This window comes from Cynocephalus volans, chromosome 10 (assembly GCF_027409185.1).
Source record: "Cynocephalus volans isolate mCynVol1 chromosome 10, mCynVol1.pri, whole genome shotgun sequence".
Lineage (NCBI taxonomy): Eukaryota > Metazoa > Chordata > Mammalia > Dermoptera > Cynocephalidae > Cynocephalus > Cynocephalus volans.
In genome coordinates this window covers 109,141,337-109,163,202 of record NC_084469.1, presented here as the reverse complement: position 1 = coordinate 109,163,202, position 21,866 = coordinate 109,141,337, and the positions used below count along the sequence as shown (strand labels likewise).

Genomic DNA, 21,866 nt, shown 5'->3' with positions numbered 1-21,866 from the left:
TGTAACGTGAGCCATCCTCGGGCACGAGAGTGCCTCTTGTGTTTGTCACTCCAGGTTGTCTTCCTGGGTCCCTTCGCTGTCCTCTATGCCTGCCATGGGGTTGGTGCTGAATGCACACTCCATGTGGGAATGACGCAGCCTGACAGTGAATGATGGCCCCCCACCCCACTTTCATGCACATTGCTGCACTGGCCTTTCTGTCTCTGCACACTCCCTTCTAGTGGTGCCTGCTTCTCCCTGCGTGATTTGCCTTTGTCCAGCACTGCTCGGGGTTCTCATCTGGCCATTAAGACTTTCACTGGGTGTTCTCAGAGCCATAAAACCTGGATACTCACTCTCCAGTGCTGACTCCTGCACCTGGATATCCAGGCAGCCCACTCCCGTACCTTCTTTACTCCTGCCCTTGGTACGCTGCTCTGCGTCCATTGGTGGTGCCATGGTGCACTGCTCTGTGAGCCACCTTAGAGCCACTCTGGGGTCCCCCTTCCTCCAACCCGGATCTCTAGGGGGAGCTAATGCAGCCGCTTCCCAGCCTGTGCTTCCCTCTCTGTGCCTCTTCTGTGGTGGCTTCAGAATGAGTGACCAAAACACAGATTTGGACGTTTCATTTCCTCTTGTTGGGTCATGTTGCCAACTGGGTGGAGCCTCAGTTCATTAAGTGGCTGTATTAGTCCATATTTGTTGCTTATAACAAAATACCTGGAAATGGGTGTTTGTAAAGAAAAACGACATTTATTGCTTACAGTTTCAGAGGGTGGGAAGTTCAAGTCCGTCTGGTGGTGGCAGAAGTGACTCAGGGGTCTCACATTGCAAGATGGTGGAAGCAGAGAGAGCAAGACAGACTCTCCTCTTCTTTTAAAGCCCTCAGAACCACGCCCCTGACCACCATTTTTAATCCATTCACTGCCTCATGGTCCTACAATCCAATCACCTTTTCAAGGCTCCACCTTTCAATTACCATAATAGGATTTCCCATCCTCTTAACAGTCACAGTGGGGGCTAGGTTTCCAATACATAAAACATGGGGGATACAATTCAAGCTTCAATGAGTTTTGGGGGGACATAATTCAATCCACTACAGTGGCATGTAGTGGAGAAGACAGGCTTACTCTTGGGTGGAAGACTTGGGCATAACTGAGTTAGAACCTTGACTCTGCTCTTCATCTTGCAACCTTGGACGGGGTTAGATTTGCAGCTTTTGTATTTTCAGGAGGGTGTAAATACCACTGCTTAGGAAGGCTGTGGAGAATGGGATGTGGCCCGGTGCCTGAAGCATCATGGGTGTGGACATGCGTGGTAGCCAGTAACGCACAGACTTGGAGATGGGCAGCCTATCTAGCTCCCACTGCCTTCCTGGTCTCTGCGTTCTGGTTTCCTCAGAGCTGCCCCTCTCTCTCTTCAGTCCATGCCCATTGGGTTGGTAGTAACTGGAGACTGGCCAATCATGGGGCTGCATCTTCCTGGGCAGTGATTTGGGGTTTTTTGTTTTTGTTTTTCTTAAAAGATGACCAGTAAGGGGATCTTAACCCTTGACTTGGTGTTGTCAGCACCACGCTCTCCCAAGTGAGCTAACCGGCCATCCCTATATAGGGATCCAAACTTATGGCCTTGGTGTTATCAGCACCACACTCTTCCGAGTGAGCCACTGGCCGGCCCCCTGGGCAGTGATTTGTTCAGGGGTGGACCTGTGACCCAATCAGAGCATGTGAAAGTAGTAGTTCTTGGCTTGAGTAGTTGAGGGAGACTTGAATGGAGAGGATATGAGCTGCTGGTTGCTGCTGGAGTCTGCTGCCTGGAGGCAGCCTGCCCGAGACCAGCCCAGAGGGGTGGGGAGGACTAAGTTCCCATGGCCCAGCTGATCTGAGGTGAGTTCTGCCCTGAACTGTCAGCTAAGTGAGCCCGTGGCTTCCTTTCTTGACTAAACCCAGCTGGCTTTTCTGTCACTTGCAACCGAGAGAATCTAAACAGAATCTTCTGAGCACATTGTGCACCAGGCTCTGGCAGCCTCTTACTTCCCTCCTGCTCCAGCCATGTTCAGCTGCTCATCAGTCAGCTCCTGGCCTGCTCATGTACCCCCAACTGATTGCCTTCCTCCCTCCATCCCTCCTTCTGCAGCCAGCTCCCTCCTACCTGCCTCTCCAGGCTCATAATCCAGAGTGCCTCCCTCAGCAAGACCAGTGCCAGCTGTCCCAGGAGAGTTATTAGGAGCACTGTTTTCTGACTGTTCCTGGCATCCTGGTCGGATCTTTCCTGCAGCACCTCCTTCAACCTGTCTGACATGCTGCTTGTGTTGTCGTTGTTCCCCAACCCTTTCCCCCTCCCGGATTCCCCTTGAAGGCAAGGACTGGTTGGTTCTTTTCTTGCTGCTGTGTAGTGAGCCCATTCATTCTTTTAGGGCCAGTAACCAGCTTATGAATGGACGTGGGTCCCTTTCTGACTTCAAACTACGGATGAGCATAGCAGTGCCTGACCTGGGAGGACCTAGCTGGGTTTGGGGTAAGAATTCAGGTTTAGTGGGGCCTGGGCAGGGTAGATGCTCAGCTCCCGAGTGTTGGGGTGGCTGGACTTGGCAGATCAATCCCCTTGGAGATGCTCCCCCTCCTGTGATTCAGGCCCTTGGGTTTCTCCTGTGGTACATGGGGTCTCTTGGAGCCGCAGTGGTGTGATCTGCACACGGGCACTGAGCCTGTCCTGTGTATCACTCAGTTCCATTGGGTCTGAGGATTCCGGAGGCTGCCAGTAGGACCCAGTGGCGTGGTGCCCCTCCTCAGGCTGGCATAAGTGTGCAGGGCCTCCTCCCTCGGGCCAGGCCTGGGCAGGCACTCTCCTTAGCAGGGGTTTCTGGACCTCAGCATGGAGGCTTCAGGTCCTTCTCAGTTACTTCTACCTGGGTGACCTTGGAGCAAAGTCCTTAATGTCTCCAAGCCTCAGTCACTTTATGTGTGACATGGGGCTAGTGGTGCCATCACCTAGAGGCGCTTGGCCTCTATTTAGTCACCCCAGTCGTGAGGAAAGGAGTTAGGGAGGTTGCCTTTGCCCGAGGTTGTGTAGTTGGAAGGGGCCAAGGCAGGATTTTAACCCCATCAGTGGTTAATAGACCTGCAGGCTGGAGTTCTGTCACCAAGCCCAGAGGGCCTGGGTCTCATTAAATCTAGTGACCAGCCCCATTTAATAAATCAAGTGCTCAACATCCTTTTGTGTAAATATTTTTTTTCTTGTTCTTAATGTATAATTTGGATTTATTATTTTATTTTATTGGTGCTGGCCAATACAGACATCTGAACCCTTGACCTTAGTATTATAACATCTGCTCTAACCAACTGAACTAACTGGCCAGCTTTGGTGTAAATCTTTATAAGGGTTATCTCTCTGTAGGCAATTAATATCTTTGGGCCATAACAAACATGGTTATGAGGACAGCAGCATCAACTCTTATTATGTGGTCACTCTATGCCAGGATTTCTCACATTTTATTTATTTATTTATTTTAAAGGATGACCGGTAAGGGGATCTTAACCCCTGACTTGGTGTTGTCAGCACCACACTGTCCCAAGTGAGCCAACCGGCCATTCCTATATAGGGATCCGAACCCTTGGCCTTGGTGTTATCAGCACCACACTCTTCCCGAGTGAGCCATGGGCTGGCCCAGGATTTCTCCCATTTTACACATGAGGAAACTGAGGCTTAGTGAGTGAGGTCAAGCAGCTGGCCGCTGCACAGCTGAGCTGTGAGCCTGGCTGTTTGCCCATAGAACCTTTGCCTTCATCATGAGGGAACACTGCCGCCCACTGCAGAGAGAAGAGGGGTCAGCCGATGACGCTGGTGCCCACCTGAATTGGACAGTGCACTTCCGGGGCCTTGGGTTCTCTGTGCTTTGGGTAGAGCTGGGGACTGTTCTGCCTTTTTCCATCTGGGAAAGGCAGTGGGAAGTAGGGGAGGAGGTTGTGCCTGGGCTGGCATGCGGATGCAAAGGGTGTCCTGTCCCCTCCTCAGCCAGACATGATTTCTCCGATGTCTCTAAAGCCCCTGAGTCATGTCAGCTCTGGTTCATGAGGTCTGTTCTTGTGGAGTAGGAGATAGCCTTCTCATTTCTTAGGTGTGAGTTGATGAATGGGCTCTAACAACCAGCTAGAAATCTTCTGAGCTCCCCACCCCTATCCCCGCAAATAAAGGAAGATGGACAGAAAGGAAGAAGCGTACTCAGTATGCAGGGGTTTGGGAGTTAGCCCTGGGTTCAGATCTCTGCAGTTCTGCCTCAGAGCTGTATGTCCTTGGACAAATCACATCAAATATTCATGCATCAGTGCTGTGGTCTATAAAGTGAGGACAATTTCTACCCTCCTGAAAGTAAACAGTGCTCGAAAGGAAGTGGCTGGGTACCTAGTAGGCACTAAACACGTATGCTCACTTATTTTGGGGGGGGGGGTTACCCTCCTGGATGCATTTGTAGATATGTGTTTAACTTTGGTTTTCACAGTTGCTGTTGTTTCTCAAAGATAGTCTTTCCTTTAGTGTCAGCAATGAGCAGTTACAAGACAACATTGCATAATTTTACACATTTCTAAAAGCTCCCTTGAGGGAAAACAGGAAGAAATTGGTTGTAGAACAAAACCCCAGACTTCAGGAAGGAAAGGCACACTTCTTTGGAAGAGGTGCTTAGTTTGAAACTCATAATCAGGCTTAAAACTTGCCTAGACTTTTCTGAATCCCTCTTTGCTGCAGTTGCAGATGGGAGTGATCAAAATACAACTTGAGGTGTGTGAAATTGGTTTTCAGGAGCAATATCCTTTTTGTATGAGTAATGAACTCAAAATTAACAATTCTGAGCACGATCTCAGACTTTGACAGAGAGATATTTAATATGCAGAAACTACCTTGTCCTCAAACATGTGGGAAGAATGGCACTGGCAGGTAATCAGGACTGGACGTTAAGCCAGCCTGTTGCTATTTTATATCTCCCAGCCCATCTCCCTGCACCCCCCACCCCATACTACCTCCTGGCAGGAACTCAGAGCTACTGTCACCTTTTTGGAAACTATTTATGTAGCAAGAGGCATAGCATGTTCACGTTCTTTGACCCAGTAATTTTACTCTTGGAAATTTATTTACAGATGCCCAATGATTTTAAATAACAATGTTAATGGATATATTCATGTAATAATAATCATTAATGTTCTTAATTAAATGGCTTGGGAGAAGGTTAGGAAACTTGGGTCATCCACAGAGTCGAATAGCTCAGAGCTGTGAAGAGTGATTCTGCAGGCTCTGTAGAAAAGAGATGCGCCTTTCAGAAGGGGCCGAGGAAAGGAGCAGTTTACCCAGCTGAGTGAGCACAGCTAGGAAGGACATCTGGAGAGCACAAAAATTAGAACTTTGGGTAAAATGGGAGCACTTGTGCTGGTTGGGGCAGTGTGAACAGGTGATTATTTTTGTTTTCCCTGTGCTCCATTGTTGTTTCAATTAAACTGCAAAAAAATGAAAATAAAAGTGACAGCTTTAGCCTGAGAGCACTTGAAAACTGTTGAGAGCCATTGCCTGTGGAGTGGATTGTGGGTCTCTGTGTACTGCACCCTGGGGAAAGGATTATTTCCCCTCCCATGCATTTCCAGAAGGTTCAGAGCAGCGGTGTGCAGTGCATCACTCCAGTCAGGTCCAGCAGTCGGCTTCTTCCTGTTCTCAGAGGACTGAGATCCATCCCACCAGGACTGAGAGGACCTGTGTGGATTCCTGGGTTTACTCCATGGTGGTCAGTGGGGTCTCACCCCTTGGCTCTGGTAAACACCCAGGGTCATCCATGGTTCCTGTCCTTCTACTGCCAAGATGTACATTCTAGAGCTGTCCTCGTTCCTTTGTCTAGCCCAACCCTAGCCATATCCCTCTTGGAAAACTTCCCTCTTGCGCCTTCCAGACTGATAACCAGGTCACACCACTCTGTTGCCTCTTATCCTTCAGTGGTCTCCAATTGCATGTAGCGTAGGTGCCGGCACTCCTTACTGTCACTATCGACGGATGCTGTAGGACGTGTACCCTTCTCTCCTTTCTTGCCTCAACTTGAACTCCTTTCCCTCGTTCTTGATTCTTCAGTCCCCTCCCCAGACTTGTGACAGTTGGACCCCTTCAGGCCTCTCCCAGCCACCCATTGTACAGAGCCCCATGCCCTCCCCGTACTGCGTTTAGCCTCTTTCATGTCATGCACACAGGAAGTGATAAGGTCCACATGGGTCGGCGGGTAAACTGGAGGTGGGACTGGGGGAAAATGCACATGTTACATTTCTTCAATACAAATTATAAAAAAATAAAGTACAAAGTGTTAGGGAACATATTTGATATGGAACTTGTATTGAATAACATTGCCGAAATAAAATTTTTGATTTTTTTTTAATAAGGAAGAGCACTTTTGTCCATAAATATCACTTTTATATGTTAGGGTATGAGTTTTTGGTTTTTTCTTTTGTTTCTGTTTTGCTTGATTTTCACAATCACTGTGGAGAAATTTTGTTTGCACGAGGAGGTGATAAAACTTAGGAGCTTTTTTTTTTAGGAAAAATTAAAAATTTTGGGCTGGCTGGTTATCTCAGCTGGTTAGAGAACTGTGTTACAACACCAAGGTCAAGGGTTCGGACTCCTGTACTGGTCAGCTGCCAAAAAAAACATTAAAAAATTAGTAAGAATTGACATCTAAGGAATCCAAGTTCTTCCCTCTTTTCATTTATGTGTAATGTTGAAATACAGTAATGCAAATGGATTTTAGTTTCATTTGAACTTTATTTCAAGAACTTCCAAAAAATGAAGCTCTAATTTTTATAATTTTGTGTGTTTAGGTATAGGCAGTGGTGTGCCGCTAAACATTTGATAACTGGCTCTCCAGGAAGAAAAAGTGCACGCGCACGTACACACGTTTATAAATTTCGCTGATATAAAGGATGGGTAGCATATAACATGCAAATGATGAAATATACAACACTATTGTCAGTTCCACGTAGCCAGTTGCTTCTCACCAGGGGCTTTCATTGATTTTTGCTGAGCTTCTGTATTACCTTATGAGTGTGGTTCTGATGTGACTATGAGTTCATATTTTTGTTTATGTTAATGAGTCAAGTGATATCTTTGCTGAATTAGATAATAGTATCTGAATGCTCTAATAATATTTTCTTAATTGTTTGTGCTGTTACCCATGTAACAGCTTTAGGCTTTTAAGTTTAATCTGCATTATTAACATTTTCTCCATCACTTTCTTAAGTCCAAACCCCAGGAGTTGGAAGACTTTTGCTGTAAAGGGCCAGATAGTAAATATTTTTGGCTTCGCAGGCCATAATAGCCATAGGGTCTCTGTTGCAACTCTACCTTTGTAGCACAAAAGTGGCCATAGACAGTATTATGTAAACAAATGAGCCTGATTGTCCAGTAAAACTTTATGTGGTTAATGTTATGTTAATATGAATTTCACTTGGCTGGCCTGGCCGTGGCTCACCTGGGAGAGCGTGGTGCTGCCAACACCAAGTCAAGGGTTAAGATCCCCCTACCGGTCATCTTAAAAAAAAAAAAATATGAATTTCACCTCCATAAACAATATATAAAATTTAAAAAAAAACCAGCAACAGCAACCTGTTATTTACAAAAACAGACCGCATTAGGGATGTGGCCCAGGAGTTTGCAGACTCCTGGTCTAGAGCACATAAAACTAAGCCCTGATTTATAGTGTTTGCCCATTTCCATGGTGTAAATACTCCCACCATGGCTGACTGAAGCTTCTAACGTGATGTCCCTGAATGTGGAGTTGGAAGAGGTAACTCAGTAGCACACCACTTCCTTTGTACAGATACAGTAGTCATGACTAACCTCAAAATTTATATAATAGTAAATATGGTAAAATAAATAGGAAGTGGTGAGTGTTGATTATTGTGTCTCCTTTGTTTTCAGTATAACCTACTGTAAGGTTATATCATTTAACTTTTAATAATGGCTCCCAAGACTCCTGAAGGTATCACCTTGGGTTATCAGACAGGAACTGTTGTGAGCTGGCTCCAGCACACACCTAGGAAGAGTCCCTCTCCCTGAGCTGGCATGAATGCTGAAGGGCCCAGCAGCCCAAGAAGAGCAGAGGTACTGGTGCGTGCGCAGGCAGAGATCTGGCCAGGCCTGGAGTCTTGCCTACTGGGGCCCTGGTGCCCCTTGGCCTGCTTGCCGGGCCACAGGCTCCTTGTCCAGGATGCCTCTGTGCCTTTGCAGCTGGCTGCTGAAGCGGTTCTCCTGGTTGTAGTGTCCCTCATCGGTTCTTGATGAGCCAGCTGCCTTGAAGGGGGTGTGTGGGGCCAGTAGGCTTCTTGCTCTAATCTAGATACTTCACTGCCCCAGGTTCTCTCTGGGGCTCCTGGCCTGGTGGTCACTGGGGAAGCCCTCCCCTCACGTGTCCCACTGTTTGTTTTCTTCATAGCTTTTAGTGCAGGCACATGGTCTGCCTTGCTTGTTTGTTGCCTGCCTTGCCCCTGGTGGGGCAAGGGGTTTTTGTTTGTTTTGCATATGGCTGTCCAGTTGATCCAGCACTGTCTGTCGAAAGATTATTCTTTCCCTATTGAATTACCTTTGTAAAGAATGAAGTGACCATATATATATATATAAGACTCAGATGTGAGTCTTCCAATTTTCCTTTTTACAGATTTCTTTGGCTGTTCTAAGATTTTTGTATTTCCATATACATTTTAGAGTCAACTTGTCAATTTCTCCAAAAGATGCTGCTGAAATTTTGATTGGGATTGCATTAAATCTATAGAGTCAGTTTGGGGGAAAATCGACATTTTAATGATCCATTAACTTGATGTCTCTCTCCGTTGATTGATGCCTCCTTTAATTTTTCCCAGCTATGTTTTGAAGTTTTCAGTGTTGAGATCTTGGGTGTCTTTTGTCAAATTTATCCCTAAGTACTTTATATTTTTTTAATTGCTATTTTAAATGGAATTGGTTTAACTTTCAAGTTCTGAATGTTTGTTGCTTACATATAGAAATACAGTAGAATTTTGTATATTGATCTCGTATCCTTCAACTTTGCTAAACTCACTTACTTTAATAGCTTTTGTGTAGATTTGGTAAGATTTTCCAGGAGACTGTCCTGTCCTGAATAAAGACAATTTTATTTACTCCTTTCCAATCTGGATGCCTTTTATTTCTTTTTCTTGCCTAATTGCACTGGCTAGAACCTGCTGTACAGAGCTGGATGGAAGTGTTGAGAAGGGGCTGGCCAGTTACCGCACTTGGTTAGAGTGTGGAGCTAATAACAACAAGGTCAAGGGTTCAGATCCCCATACCAGTCAGCCACCAAAAAAAAAAAAAAATTTTTTTTTAAAGTGGTGAGAGTAGACATCCTTGCCTTGTACTTACCTGTTCTCAAGGGGAGAATTCAGCCATTCACCATCAAGGATGATGTTAGTTGTGGGCATTTTGTAGAAGCACTTTATCAGGCTGGGGAAGTTTTTTTCTATCCCTAGTTTGCTGAGGGTTTTTACCACTTTGCAGAGCAGTTTTGTCAAATGCTTTTTCCGCAACCATTGGGATGATCATAAAGCCTTTCGTTTTAGCCTCTTAATATGGTCAGTCGCATTGATTTTCAGTATCTACCTCCACTGCTTTAGTTTCCAGTCTCCCTTTCTTCACTGTCTTCTTTCCCTGTGTAGACATGCAGATTTTCCTCATCCTGAGACTATTTTTCCATTGCCCTACCTTGAGCCAGCTCTCCATTTCAGCCCCGGTCCCCAGCAAGATTCACTAATGGCCTGCTGTGTGGACACAGGGATGTGCTGACTGCACAGAGTTAGCAGGTTAGGGTAGAAATGAACCTGTGGCCAGCTAACCTGGCTTCCTCGTTGGGGAAGTGACATAATACCTGCTGTGGGGGTCTGTGATCTCATCATCCTCAGACTCACCGTTGTGTTCCACGGGTGACAGTGTCTTTGGTTCTCTCTGGGGTGGCCCCTGTTGCAGGGATCCCTTTACCCACTGCTATCCCTCCAGCTCCACCCACAGCCCAGATGCTGCAGGGTACCAGATGAGGGGAGGGGTGGCCTTGGACCTGAGCCCCTGCCAAGTGTAGTCACGTGGCACTCAGAGGACTCTGTGGTGACCCTCCTTCCTGAGTGCCAACTGTGCACTAGACACTGCCCTAGGTGTCCATGTATGTGTCTTGTCAGCCTCTTGAGAACCATGAAGGAGGCTTCTGTTATCGTCCCCACTTAGTGGATGAGGGAACAGCTGGGTGGGTGGGTTCAGAGCTGCCAGCTGACCAGCGCCAGCCACAGAGCCCTCCTGGTATTTTCTGCCCTGGAGTGACCGTTACTAAGTTCATGCAGCCCGGTGGGACAGGCACACCCCACTGCTTAATTTGCAGTGAGTTTGCAGATCTCTTGGAGACTCAGATTCCTGTCCTGTAAAATGGGCACAAGAGTTCCTTGCTGCTTGCCCTCAGATTTGCCAAGTGATTTAACCAGACTGGGCCCCCGCTGAGGTTCTGTCAGTTCCTGCCCGCCCCCCCCCGCCCAAGCTCACAACAGACTTGGTGACCCCATAGGGAGTGCCCAGGAAAGTGAGGCCACCAGATGCTGCATGCTATTTATGTGTCTGTAGCACACTGACCTCCTACTGCTGCCAGGGGTGTCCTTGTCCTTGTTTGTGGGTATGGTCACTTTTGCCCATCTGTGCTTGAGCCCCCTCTGAGAAGAGGGATGTCCTCATCCTCTTACCTGTAGTTCGAGGCTCCCCCACACCAGGATTCCTGGCAGCCCAGGTTTGAGCCTCACCTGTTGCTTCTGTCCTTGACTTTGCCCATGGCCGGCCATAATCCCTGAATCCAGCAGGTCTAGAGTTTGGTGGAGTGCCTGCCTGCAGTTGATGCTCAGAAAACACTTGGTGACTTGTGGGGAATTCTAGAATGTCTAGTTCCTAGAATGCTACAGCAGCCCAGTTGGGGTGGCATGCTGCTCTCCTTAGGCAGGCTTGCTCTCGATGGTAGCGAGGGTTCCAGCCCTCATGGCTGGCCCCTGTGGGCATGGTCTCCTGGGATGGGGGTCAGTCCACCACTTAGGACCTGCAGATACCATCTTGTGGTTTTCCCGGGCTCATGGAAGAGAAACTGGGCTTAGGTTGGTGACCGGTCTTGCTTGTGTCAGCATTGGGCCAGGTAATGCCTGATCCTTATCTGCCAGCCCCAGCCCAGGTTCTTCCAGGTGGTAGTACAGGGTGTGCTGTTGCATGCCTGCCCGTTTGTGCTTGGCAGTCTCTTGGAGGTTGTTCCCTGTTTGTGCTTGGCAGTCTCTTGGAGGTTGTTCCCTGTCAGTTCCTGAAAAGCTGGCTCGCTCTTCCTTGGGATCACCCATCTTACGTGTATATGGACTGAGCACTGTGCGTGTGTTCCCTCCCATGGGCAGTGGGTTATTTCCAGTCTTCTGTAGCTGGCATTCTTATTGGCTGTTGCTAGAAGAGAGGCTGGGAGGGAGAAACCCCCATCCAGCCTGCTGTCAGCAGGACCCTTCTGTGAGCATTTATGGCGGAAATAAAGAGCTGTGCTTGGCTCTCCAGCTTTCCAGTTGTATCAGTCTAGGAATGAACCACTTACAGATGATGTTTTGAGAGCTCTTGTGCTCTCACAAAGGGCGGAATTACAACAAGAATTGTAAGTCTTATGGACCTGATTCAGAGGTCAGGAGAGTTTAGGTCAGTATGTGGTCAGGAAAAGCTGCTGAGACAAAGTAGGAGGGAGGAAGGGACAGTTGGGGGCCATGGCAGTGGGGAGCAGTGCTGCCTCCCTGCCCTGCCCTCCCTCCCGTGTGCCAAGGGAGCCCCGCCGCCCTGCACTGGGCTTCTCTTTCTGGGTCTCCTGTGGGGTGCTGCCTGGGCTGGGGCTGGCCTCCAGCCCCTGGCCGAGCTGCAGCGTGCCTCTGCACGCTCTGCCTCTCGGTTAGGGCCACTAGACAGTGACAGGCCACGTGGGTGGCTGGCCACTCCTGGAGGAGTCAGTGGGTCCCGCCCTGCCATCTGGAGAGGAAGTACATTTGCAGGTGGGGGACTTGACGGCTGTGGCTGGGATGGGACACCACCCCTCTCCCTGCCCTGTTGTGTTCTTCCCCTGTGAAGCTGTGAATGAGGGACTTCGCCCCTGTGGGTTTGAGGCTCCCGCAGGTCCCCTCGGAGGAAGGCATCCTCACAGCAGAGCCCTGTGGACCTGCTTGGCCCCTTGATGCTCAGCCACCCAAGGGAGGCTCCCCTCGCCCCTGCCTGGCTGTGGGGCCCGGTGAGGCAGAGCAGCGCGGGCTGCACCTTCCGGAGCCAAGAGGGAGGATTGGGGCGGCTTTCCATGCGCAGGGGGACAGCAGTGGGAAGTGGGTGGGCTTGTAGGAGCACAGGCACCACCTCCTGCACCAGCTTGTGGCAGTGGCAATTTGGGTCCCAGTTGTCTGGGAATGTGTGTGGCACTGGGCAGAAGCAATAATACTTGCTCTGGCTGAAAACAGTGTGGCCGGGACAAATCACAGACAAGCACTCGCCCCCCTCAAAGCCCTGTTTCATTCACCTGAGCACTCAGCAGACATGACTTGGGTGGGGGTGGGGAGGTGACCGAGCCGGGGGATGGCATTAGGATGCTTAGCACATTGAAGTCCGGCTGCTTGCTTCTGGGTGCCATCTGTGACGTGTTTTGGTTTGGAAAGCAGCTTGCTTCCAAAGTCGTTTGAGCTAAATGGTTTTTGTAAATTCTTGTCTAGACCATTCTGCATTAAAAAAAAAAAACTTCCACAGTGTTGGTTTTTAAAGTGAGCTTGTTTTACAGGTGCTTTGCTGCTGAGGCCTCACTGGGGGCTGCTGACCTGGCTTGCTTTGAGCCCACAGATCGAGAGGTGTGGGCTGCACTACATGGATGCGGGCCCCCAGGGTGGTCAGGAGGGCTGGCCAGACTGTGAGGCGGGGGGGATGCAGGACTGCTTGGTGGGTTGTGAAAGTCCAAGTTTGGTGTGCACTGCTTCCGGGGCCAGCCAGGAAGGGAGCAGCCTCCAGTGCCATCATCGTGGCCCATGGCTCGTGGTGAGCCTTGGGCATGGACTGAAGCCCCTGTTGTGGTGCCCCTGTGCCAAGGTCGAGGTGGCCCTGTGTGGCTTCAAGTAACCCTTTGTAACCCATGCATTTCCCTGCTGCAGGATGCCAATGTTATTGCAGCCTGGTGGTGTCTGGGTACCCCCCACCCCACCTAGTAAAGCACTAGATGGGCCATGTGTGTTAGGCAGAGATTTGCCAGGCTAGCTATGTCGTCCACCTGGACATCCATTACCTTGCCAGGCCCTAAGCTTCCTTACCTGTAAAGTGGGCTTGAGAGGATGAAAAGGGAGAGAACTTGGCCCCAGGAGGACCCATCTAGTGGTGGTCCTATGGGCGTTGGGCAGGGTGGGCCTGCCCTGGCCTGCTGCCCTCAGGTTGACGGGTGGTCAGAGCTCGGGGAGTGCAGGGATTCCCCTTTGCCATCACAGCTGCACACCACCAGCTTCAATCCCAGAGGCTGGGGACTGCAGGCAGGTGGGAGCCTATCAGATGTGGAGAAAAAGGGGGTGGTGAGCTGAGGGGCCACTCGGACTCCAGACTCAGCATCTCAGTTCCTTCTTTCAGATCAGGGCTGGAAATCCCCCACAGGCCGTCATTACTCTGGACCTGGGGGTTTTACCAAGGTAGCCCTGAAATAGGGTGAGGAGGAAGCTGTTCAGTGGTGCATCTGCTCCACTGCACTAGCCCCAGCTTGGCATCCGGATCCAGCCATCTGATTCACAGAAGAAAAACCCAGACATCTGATGAGGCCCAATGAAAATATTTTACTGTGACGGTTTGGTTTGAAAGATGATTCCACAGAGTGGGCAGGTTTTCTGAAGACAGTCTGGTCTTCTGGACTCGGGAGGGGTCCAAGGTGTGATTAGGTTTCAGAGAGCAGCCACAGGGCAGTGCCGCCAGCTGGCCTTCAGGGGAAGCTTAGGAAGAAAGTTCTGAGCCTGTAGCTCAGCTGTGGCCAGTGGGTTACTGTTGGCTCCTTGCCACATTTCTGCCCTTTCAGGACAAGTGACCTGGCCCACGCCCCTCCGTGAAGTGCCCCCAAACCCTGGCCCCTCCTGCCTGGCTTCCAGCCTGGTGTGTGCACACACCAGGGCATCCTCAGTGCCCGAGAGGCCCTCCCATAGAGGGGCAGGGGCTTCTGCCCTCATGTTGGAAACCTGGAACCCCCCTTTGCCAACTCCTTCCTCCTGGTTTCAGCTGCCCTCTCTGTGGCTGTGGCCATCCTAGGCTCCCTCTCAGAGCACAAAGGAAGTGTTGTAGCCCAGGCTCTCTGTGGGTCCCGTTAGAAGGGAAGCTTGAGACCACCTGTGAGAGTGGGCAGGGGTGGAAAGCTGGCACTGGCTTTTGTAGCCCCCTCTTTGCAGCCCTAGGAGTGTGTGTTGTTTTTGCACTGGTTTTATTCAGCGGCCACTCCATAGCCTGTAGGGGGCTTGGTGAGGTGCTGCTGATGTCTTCATCAGATAGAATATGCCATGTCATTTGAATCAGAGGTTAGGAGGCTCGAGACAGTCTCACTGTGCAGGAAAACAGGGTCCTCCCCAGCCCTTGGCCCTCTTGCCCATGAAGGCACCAGATAGTGAGAGCATGGGGCCACTGCGAGGACTTAGAGACAGGTATTTGCTCATATCATCTCTGAGCAGGTGCCAGTTCCTTCTAGATCCAGTGAAATTTTCCTTCCAAATGCTAGAACAGGCATGTTTTCTAACCTTCCCTATTTGTGCCATACTCAAACATAAAAGTGGAGAGAATAAGGTAACCAGCCCCACTTCAGTAGATACCTGTCTACAGCAGATCAACATTGTTTCATCCATCCCCATCCCGCCACCTACACCGCGTGGATTATTCTGTAGCAGGTTCCAGATCACACCATCTTTTAAGGAAATATTCTAAAACATGTCACGAGAAGGTGAGATGTAGTGTGTCTTTGGTAGTTTGCATGGAGGGCAGCGTGCTGTGGAGTTGGTTCGTCAGCCATTGCTCCCTGTGACCTGGGGCATGCAGGATGGGATTTTGCTGGGGTCGGGCGAGCAGGTGTGTGGTGCCTGCGCACCAGACCCTAGCCCAGGCTGCTTCTGAGGGTTGGCTGCCATCCTCTCTGTTGGATTCGCCCCTGCGCGTGGCCAGCCCTGCTTCTTTCCTCACACTTGCTGTGAGCTAAGCAGCAGATGTCCCTGGTTAAGCTGACTTGGGTAGTAGCTTAGCATGGGCTGAAGGACTCTCCAGGGACAAAGGTGCTAGCCCTTCTGGAAGCTTTCTGGGGGACTTTGCACCTGCTCTTGATTCTCTCGTTGTGGGACAACCACATAAAAGCACTGGGAACACTGGCATCTGTGTGGTCTTGAGTGAGGGGTTGTCCCCTCCCTGTGTCCCCGGAGCATCCCTTCGGTGTGAGTGAGGGCGTGTTCAGCAACATGGGTGCTCTGCCAGTGGGCACCTGTGTGCCCAAGTGCTGTTCTGGGGGCCCGGCTGGTTCGCCCTCTTCTGGACACAAACCTCAGTATTTCCGATGGCCACAAGGCATCTGGCCCGAGACCAGGCCTTCTTGGTCTCTCTGTGAGATTCCAGAAACGTGGGATTGACATTCACTTTCCTGTTATCTCATGTGTACTGGGTTGCACTGCATGGATCTGCACGTACTCAGTGTGATAGTTAAGGAGTCAGTTCCATCGACATTCACTTCCTAGGAGGCTGGGGTGGGCCTGTGTGTATACCAGGGTTACACCTGGGCCCACCCGCTAACTTCCTGTCCTGCCTGTGGAACAGCAGGTCAGGGGTCCTGGCCACTTCCCCAAGTGCTCCTCCCTGCTTGGCCCCCTGCCTTTCCCAGAGCAGCCTGCCCTCAGGTTATGCTGCCACCCTCTTCCCACTCCTGCCACCTTTGCAGGCACTTCCCGCAGCCACTGGCCAAACTGAGGAAAACCAGTGGGCAGGGACAGGTCTTTTTGAACTGGGAATGAATCCCAAGGGAGAAATCCAGAGGAAGAAAGGGCCACGGATGCACCAGACTATTCCTGATAGCAAGAGGCTGTAAATGGCCCTTGGGCCACCATATGCAACGGGATGAGCACGTGGAGCTGCTCTAAAGCCATCCTCCGAGGGCGGCCACTCCAGAATAGTGTGCTGGGGGTTAGGATCGAGTGCACTCCCACGCAGATAGGTACCAGAGTGACCCAGAAACAGGGCAGACAGGCAGTCTTCTGGGATGATGGCAGTGGTTCAGTTCTTCTAGTTGAGTTGAGTGGTCCTGCTGGGTACCCATCCTCTCACTCTGTCTAGCTTCCTTTACTCCTCAGGAAAGTGGCCTGCACACTGGCAGCAGAGGGCACCACAGAGTATGTAGCATTTACCATAGGACCAAGGGCCCTGAACTCTGAAAGCCTCTCTGCGCATGCCTGAATGCAGCTCCTCAGGCAGCCCCGAGCGGGGTGGGGGGACACATGAGCACGTGGGCAGGGCCCTCAGACCTTCATCCCACGTCCCCAGCTCCCATCTAGCTTCCAGGAGGCTCTGTGGCTGTCTGTAGGTTCAGTGCCGATTTCTGGGGCACAGCTCAGTGCCAGACCCTGGGGTTGCCCAGGTGTTCTGCCTCCTCCCTCCTGTCTGGCAGCAGGATGGTGTCTGCTCAAGGACAAGGACACTCTGTGCTGCCTGGCTAGCTGGGTTTGGGCAGTGTTCCGCTCTGCAGGGACTGCTGGTTCAGGAGTATGTGGGGACCCAGGGCTCTAAATATACCAGGGCAAGGTCATGGGTGGGTGGAGACGAGGCCATGTAGCAAACCCAGGAACCCCATTGGTGCTGGAGCCCCAGGACCAGGAGCAGATGGCATGCTGTCCCTTTGGGCCCAGCCTCCTCACCGTGAGATAGCTGTGTGTGTCTGCATTTGTATGTGCAAGGGGTATTTCTGGAAAACATGTAAGGAAACGCAACAGTGGCTGGGTGGGAGACGTGCTCTTTGTCGTGTGCCTGTATAACTCTGTCATAGTGTGTGTGTCTTGTGGAGAGCAGAGGGGGCTTCCTCAGGGGCCGGTGGCCTCCCACCTACTGGCTAGCCCACCAGGTACCTATGGAGTTCTTTATCTCTTCTGGATCCACATTCTTCACCAGGCATGTTTTGGCAGCATAGTCCCCCAGGCTGAACAGTGTCTTTTCATAAGCAGTTGTTCATTTTAATTCGTATGCTTTATCAGTACTTTTTCCTAGACAGTGCTTTGGGGCTCCAAGAAGGAATATTTTTGTCTATCCCAAGGTTGCAAAGATCTTGTGTCTCTTCCAGAAGCTATAGAGTTTTAGTTTTCACATTGTCCTTGTTGATTCGCTGAGGCTGTGGTTAGCCTGCTTCTGTTGCTGTGAAATTCCTCTTAAAATGATCAGTCTGCTCCCCTGACCCTTGGTGGACACGCGTGTTGTTCTAGCATTTGACCACCATGACCCGTGCCACTCCGCACTGTTTCCTGGCTCACACGGCAGGAGTTTCCAGGGCTGTGAGGTGACTGTTGCGAGCAGGAGTCTGCCTCTGTGCAATGTGGTGACAACACACCCAGCCCGTGGGCCTGCTGCAGCAAGCAAGCAAGTTAGTAGCGCGTGGAAGGTGCTTAGGGCTGGGTTTGGCTTGCAGTGAGGTGGTAAAAGGGACGGGCTGTGTGGTCGCGGGAGGTGTACATGCTCCACTTTGCTGCAGAGCCCCCAGAGTCATCAGATACCGCTTCTGCCAGTGGGGCGTGGAGCTCACCAACCCACGTGTGGGTTCAGTTTGCATTTCCTTGATGACTAATAAAGATGAGCGTCGCACTGCTGTCGCCTGTTTTGTAGGTGCCTGTTCTTGTCTTCTGACCACTTTAACTGGGCCCTTGTCAGCCTTCTTGCTGCCCAGGCATTCCCTGGATGCTCCAGATACCTCTTCTGCAGGGCCTCCTGGCCTGTGTCGTCTCCCACTTTTGTGGCGTTTTTCTCTCTTTGTGGCTTACTGTGTCTTGATCTTTTTTTCTAGGCTTGTGTGTATTTTATTTGATAAATCTTTCAATGCCACCTCCGCTTCCATCAGATGGCAGGGTCGAGCTCATCTCAGGTATCAGGAGCAGATCTGGTTTCATAAGCGTCTTGAGTTTCAGCAGCAAGTGGGCACGGAGGAGGGGCTGGGGCAAGTTGCACGCCATGCACTGGAAGAGGTCAGGCAGTGGGTTGACGGGGAGTGCTGGGGGTCACATTCGCCCCAGGGAGCACATAGGAAGTGACATAGGGTGGGGATTTCTGTGGTGCCAGCCTCTCTTGCTCTAGGGGAGGGAAAGACTGGAACAGGCTGGATTGGGCTTCCCAGCCTTCCAGGGGAGAAGAGTGGGGGCCTGATGAATGGCTGTTGTTTTGCAGATCCGGAACATGGTGGCAGTGCTGGAAGTCATCTCCAGCCTGGAGAAATACCCCATTACCAAAGAAGCACTGGAGGTGAGTGTCCCTGGGCTCAAGCATTTGGGAGGGGGAGGGCAGCCCCACCTGGGTCCTTCCTCACTAGTCCAGTGAGGCCTTCCGAGGACCAAGTGAGGCGCTTTGTGCTGCAGGCATGGGGTGGCGTTAATCCCAGAACTGGACTCTCTCCTCTGCGCCCTGACACCACGAGGGCATGTGGGGATACTGGCAGAGGCATGCTTGCAGGAGGCTCCAGTGAGTGACGCGGTCCCTGGACCTCTGCTTGAGGACCAGGTCCTCTGTGCTGTTGCCTTGACCCCTGCATGCTGTCATCCCAAGAGTGTCCTTGCAGTGGTCCTAATGGTCCACAGCCTCCAGGTGCTGGGAGCCTGGGGGACCATGCTTCTGAGAAAGCCACCTGCGACCTTGGGATCTTAAGTTCTTAAGAACTGGGTTTGAGGATTTCTTTTGTTACAGAGGACCAGAAATCCTCATTGGTTCTGTGTCGGGGAAGCTGTGGCAGTTCAGGGGTCAGTGGGGGAGGGGTCATTTCAAAGCCAGGGGCGCTTTCCACCCTTTCTGGCTCAGCACCCTTTTCATGGGGATGTCCCTGTCTCAGAAGTGTCCATCTGTGTCTCTGGTTGTAGGAAACACGCCTTGGGAAGCTCATCAACGACGTCCGCAAGAAGACCAAGAACGAGGAGCTCGCCCGGCGGGCCAAGAAGCTGCTGCGGGGCTGGCAGAAGCTCATTGAGCCTGTTCACCAGAATGAGGCAGCGCTGCGGGGGCTGGCAGGGGCTGCCAGCTCGGCCAACGGGGGTGCCCATAACTGCCGGCCGGAGGCGGGGGCGGCCGGCACACCCAAGAGCATCCACGACCTGAAGAATCGCAACGACATCCAGAGGCTGCCTGGGCAGCGGCTGGACAGGCTGGGAAGCCGCAAGCGCCGGGGAGACCAGCGTGACCTCGGCCACCCTGGGCCGCCTCCCAAGGTCTCCAAAGCCAGCCACGATCCCCTGGTCCCTAACTCATCCCCCCTCCCCACCAACGGGATCAGCGGGAGCCCGGAGACCTTCCCTGGACCACTGGATGGCAGTGGGCACGTGGGCGCCGAGGGCAGCCGCCTGGAGCGCGGTGAGAATGACAAGCACAGTGGCAAGATCCCTGTCAATGCCGTGCGGCCGCACACCAGTTCCCCAGGCCTGGGCAAGCCCCCCGGCCCCTGCTTGCAGATAAAGCCTTCAGTGCTGCAGCAGCTGGACAGGGTAGACGAGACTCCAGGGCCTCCTCACCCCAAGGGGCTCCCTCACTGCTCTTTCAGTCCCCGGAACTCACGGCACGAGGGCCCCTTTTCCCGGCAGCAGAGCTCATACGCACCCAAGGGCTCCGTGCCCATCCCCTCACCACGGCCCCAGTCCCTTGATGCCACACAGGTGCCGTCCCCACTTCCACTGGCCCAGCCGTCCACACCCCCTGTGCGGCGGCTTGAGCTGCTGCCAGGTGCAGAGAGCCCAGTGCGCTGGCTAGAGCAGCCCGAGGGCCACCAGCGGCTGGCGGGGCCAGGCTGCAAGGCAGGGCTGTCCCCGGCTGAGCCCCTCCTGCCCCGGGTAGGCTTCTCCCCAGACTCCTCCAAGGCGGACAGCGACGCTGCCTCTTCGGGTGGCTCAGACAGTAAAAAGAAGAAGAGGTACCGGCCTCGAGACTACACAGTAAACTTGGACGGGCAGGTGGCCGAGGCAGGTGTCAAGCCTGTGCGGTTAAAAGAACGGAAGCTCACCTTTGACCCCATGACGAGGCAGATCAAACCTCTGACGCAGAAAGAGCCAGTGAGGGCAGACAGCCCTGTGCACACAGAACAGCTGCCCAGGACAGAGCTGGACAAGCAGGAGGCCAAGGCCAGCCTCCAGAGCCCCTTTGAACAGACGAACTGGAAGGAGCTGTCGCGCAACGAGATCATCCAGTCCTATCTGAGCCGGCAGAGCAGCCTGCTCTCATCATCGGGCGCGCAGACCCCAGGGGCTCACCACTTCATGTCTGAGTACCTGAAGCAGGAGGAGAGCACCCGGCGTGGGGCCAGGAAGCCACACGTGCTGGTGCCCCACAGCCTGCCCGTGGACCTGCCAGGGCTGACCCGGGATGTCACACAGGACGATCTTGACAGAATCCAGGCCCACCAGTGGCCGGGGGTGAACGGGTGTCAGGACACACAGGGTAACTGGTATGACTGGACGCAGTGCATATCACTCGACCCGCACGGTGACGACGGGCGGTTGAACGTTCTGCCTTATGTCTGCTTGGACTGACCGGCCCCTCGGCCACAAAGTGCATTCCCACCTTGTGGCAGCTGGGGCTGGCGGGTGGCCGGGGCCCAGCCGCCTTCAGCAGTTGGGTACCCGGGAGTCCGGCCGGGGCGGGAGGGAGGGGTGGGAGTCACACGGTGTCTCTGCACTCTTCCCTCAAAACTCTCCTTCTTTTGTGAAATGCTGCTACCAGTTTACTAACAAAAGTGCAAAGGAAGGACCGTGCGGAAGGAAGGATGGCACCGTGAGTTCAGAACTCTATAGCAAGCCAGCTATAAAAGCGTTAGTCCCCCACCCCAGGAGAGGTGTGGACTCTTTCCAGCACCGGAATGCTGGGACCTCAGTTGCAGGCAGGCACAGAAAACCTGTGGGAGAGGTCACCTGTAACACAGCAACAGAAGCACGCATCTCATCTGTTTGCATTTTGTTCTTTAATTTGGCCCGAGTGTCTGTGAGACGGTGGGCTCCGCCGTGGCCTCTCTTTGCACCCCCAGCCACTGTCAAGCCAGTGTTTCCTTCTGTGTGCCGGAAGCTTCTCGGCTGTGGCAAGCCAGCCAAGTGGCCAGCCAGTTTGACCCACACTCCATGGGCATCCACCCATTTGTATCCGGTTTCAGTTAAAAACCCAGTTTTTAAAGAAATGCTGCAAAAAATTTAAGTTTTCTCAAGTTTATTTTCTCCCCCTGTTCCATCTGACCACCAGCCAAATAACTCCTTTCTTCCTCCCCTTTTCCCTTCCTGCACATACCTAGAAAATTTCACTTTTCTAGAGGTCCCCCCTGCCAAACAACACAAAAACCACCGCGGGTGCTACTGGGGTGTGAGCTGTACCGTTGGGTGAGAGGGAGACCTGTCTGTACGCTGGAAACACTCATAACCATTCCTTTAGATTTGTTTGCCTTATGGTTGTTTGTCATAAACGCGATTTGCAAAAACAAGGAGCCTTAGTGAATGTACAGTACCTAGACTTCTGTGTTCTCAGGGCGCAGAAGGGAGCAACTTTGCTATTTGGTCCAGTAAGTGGACACCTTGTGATATAAATGTGGAAATAAAAAAAAAAAAAAAAACATTTGCACAAACCAGTCTGAGAAT

At 51.9% G+C, this 21,866-nt stretch overlaps 1 protein-coding gene across 2 annotated transcripts in view; it reads left to right on the top strand.

Annotated features, from left to right (window-relative positions):
* Positions 1 to 20,834, top strand: part of MED26 (mediator complex subunit 26) — a 33,952-nt gene extending 13,118 nt beyond the window's left edge. The window contains exons 1-3 of one of the 2 annotated variants that reach the window (XM_063112800.1): positions 16,893 to 16,940; positions 18,439 to 18,513; positions 19,122 to 20,834. In XM_063112800.1, the coding sequence (XP_062968870.1) occupies positions 16,899 to 16,940; positions 18,439 to 18,513; positions 19,122 to 20,777 (1,773 nt within the window). In that variant the 5' untranslated portion in view covers positions 16,893 to 16,898 and the 3' untranslated portion in view covers positions 20,778 to 20,834. Of the gene's footprint in view, positions 1 to 16,892; positions 16,941 to 18,438; positions 18,514 to 19,121 lie in introns of those variants that run through there. The other variant, XM_063112799.1, reaches the window with a different exon arrangement.
* The last annotated feature ends 1,032 nt before the right edge of the window (positions 20,835 to 21,866 follow it).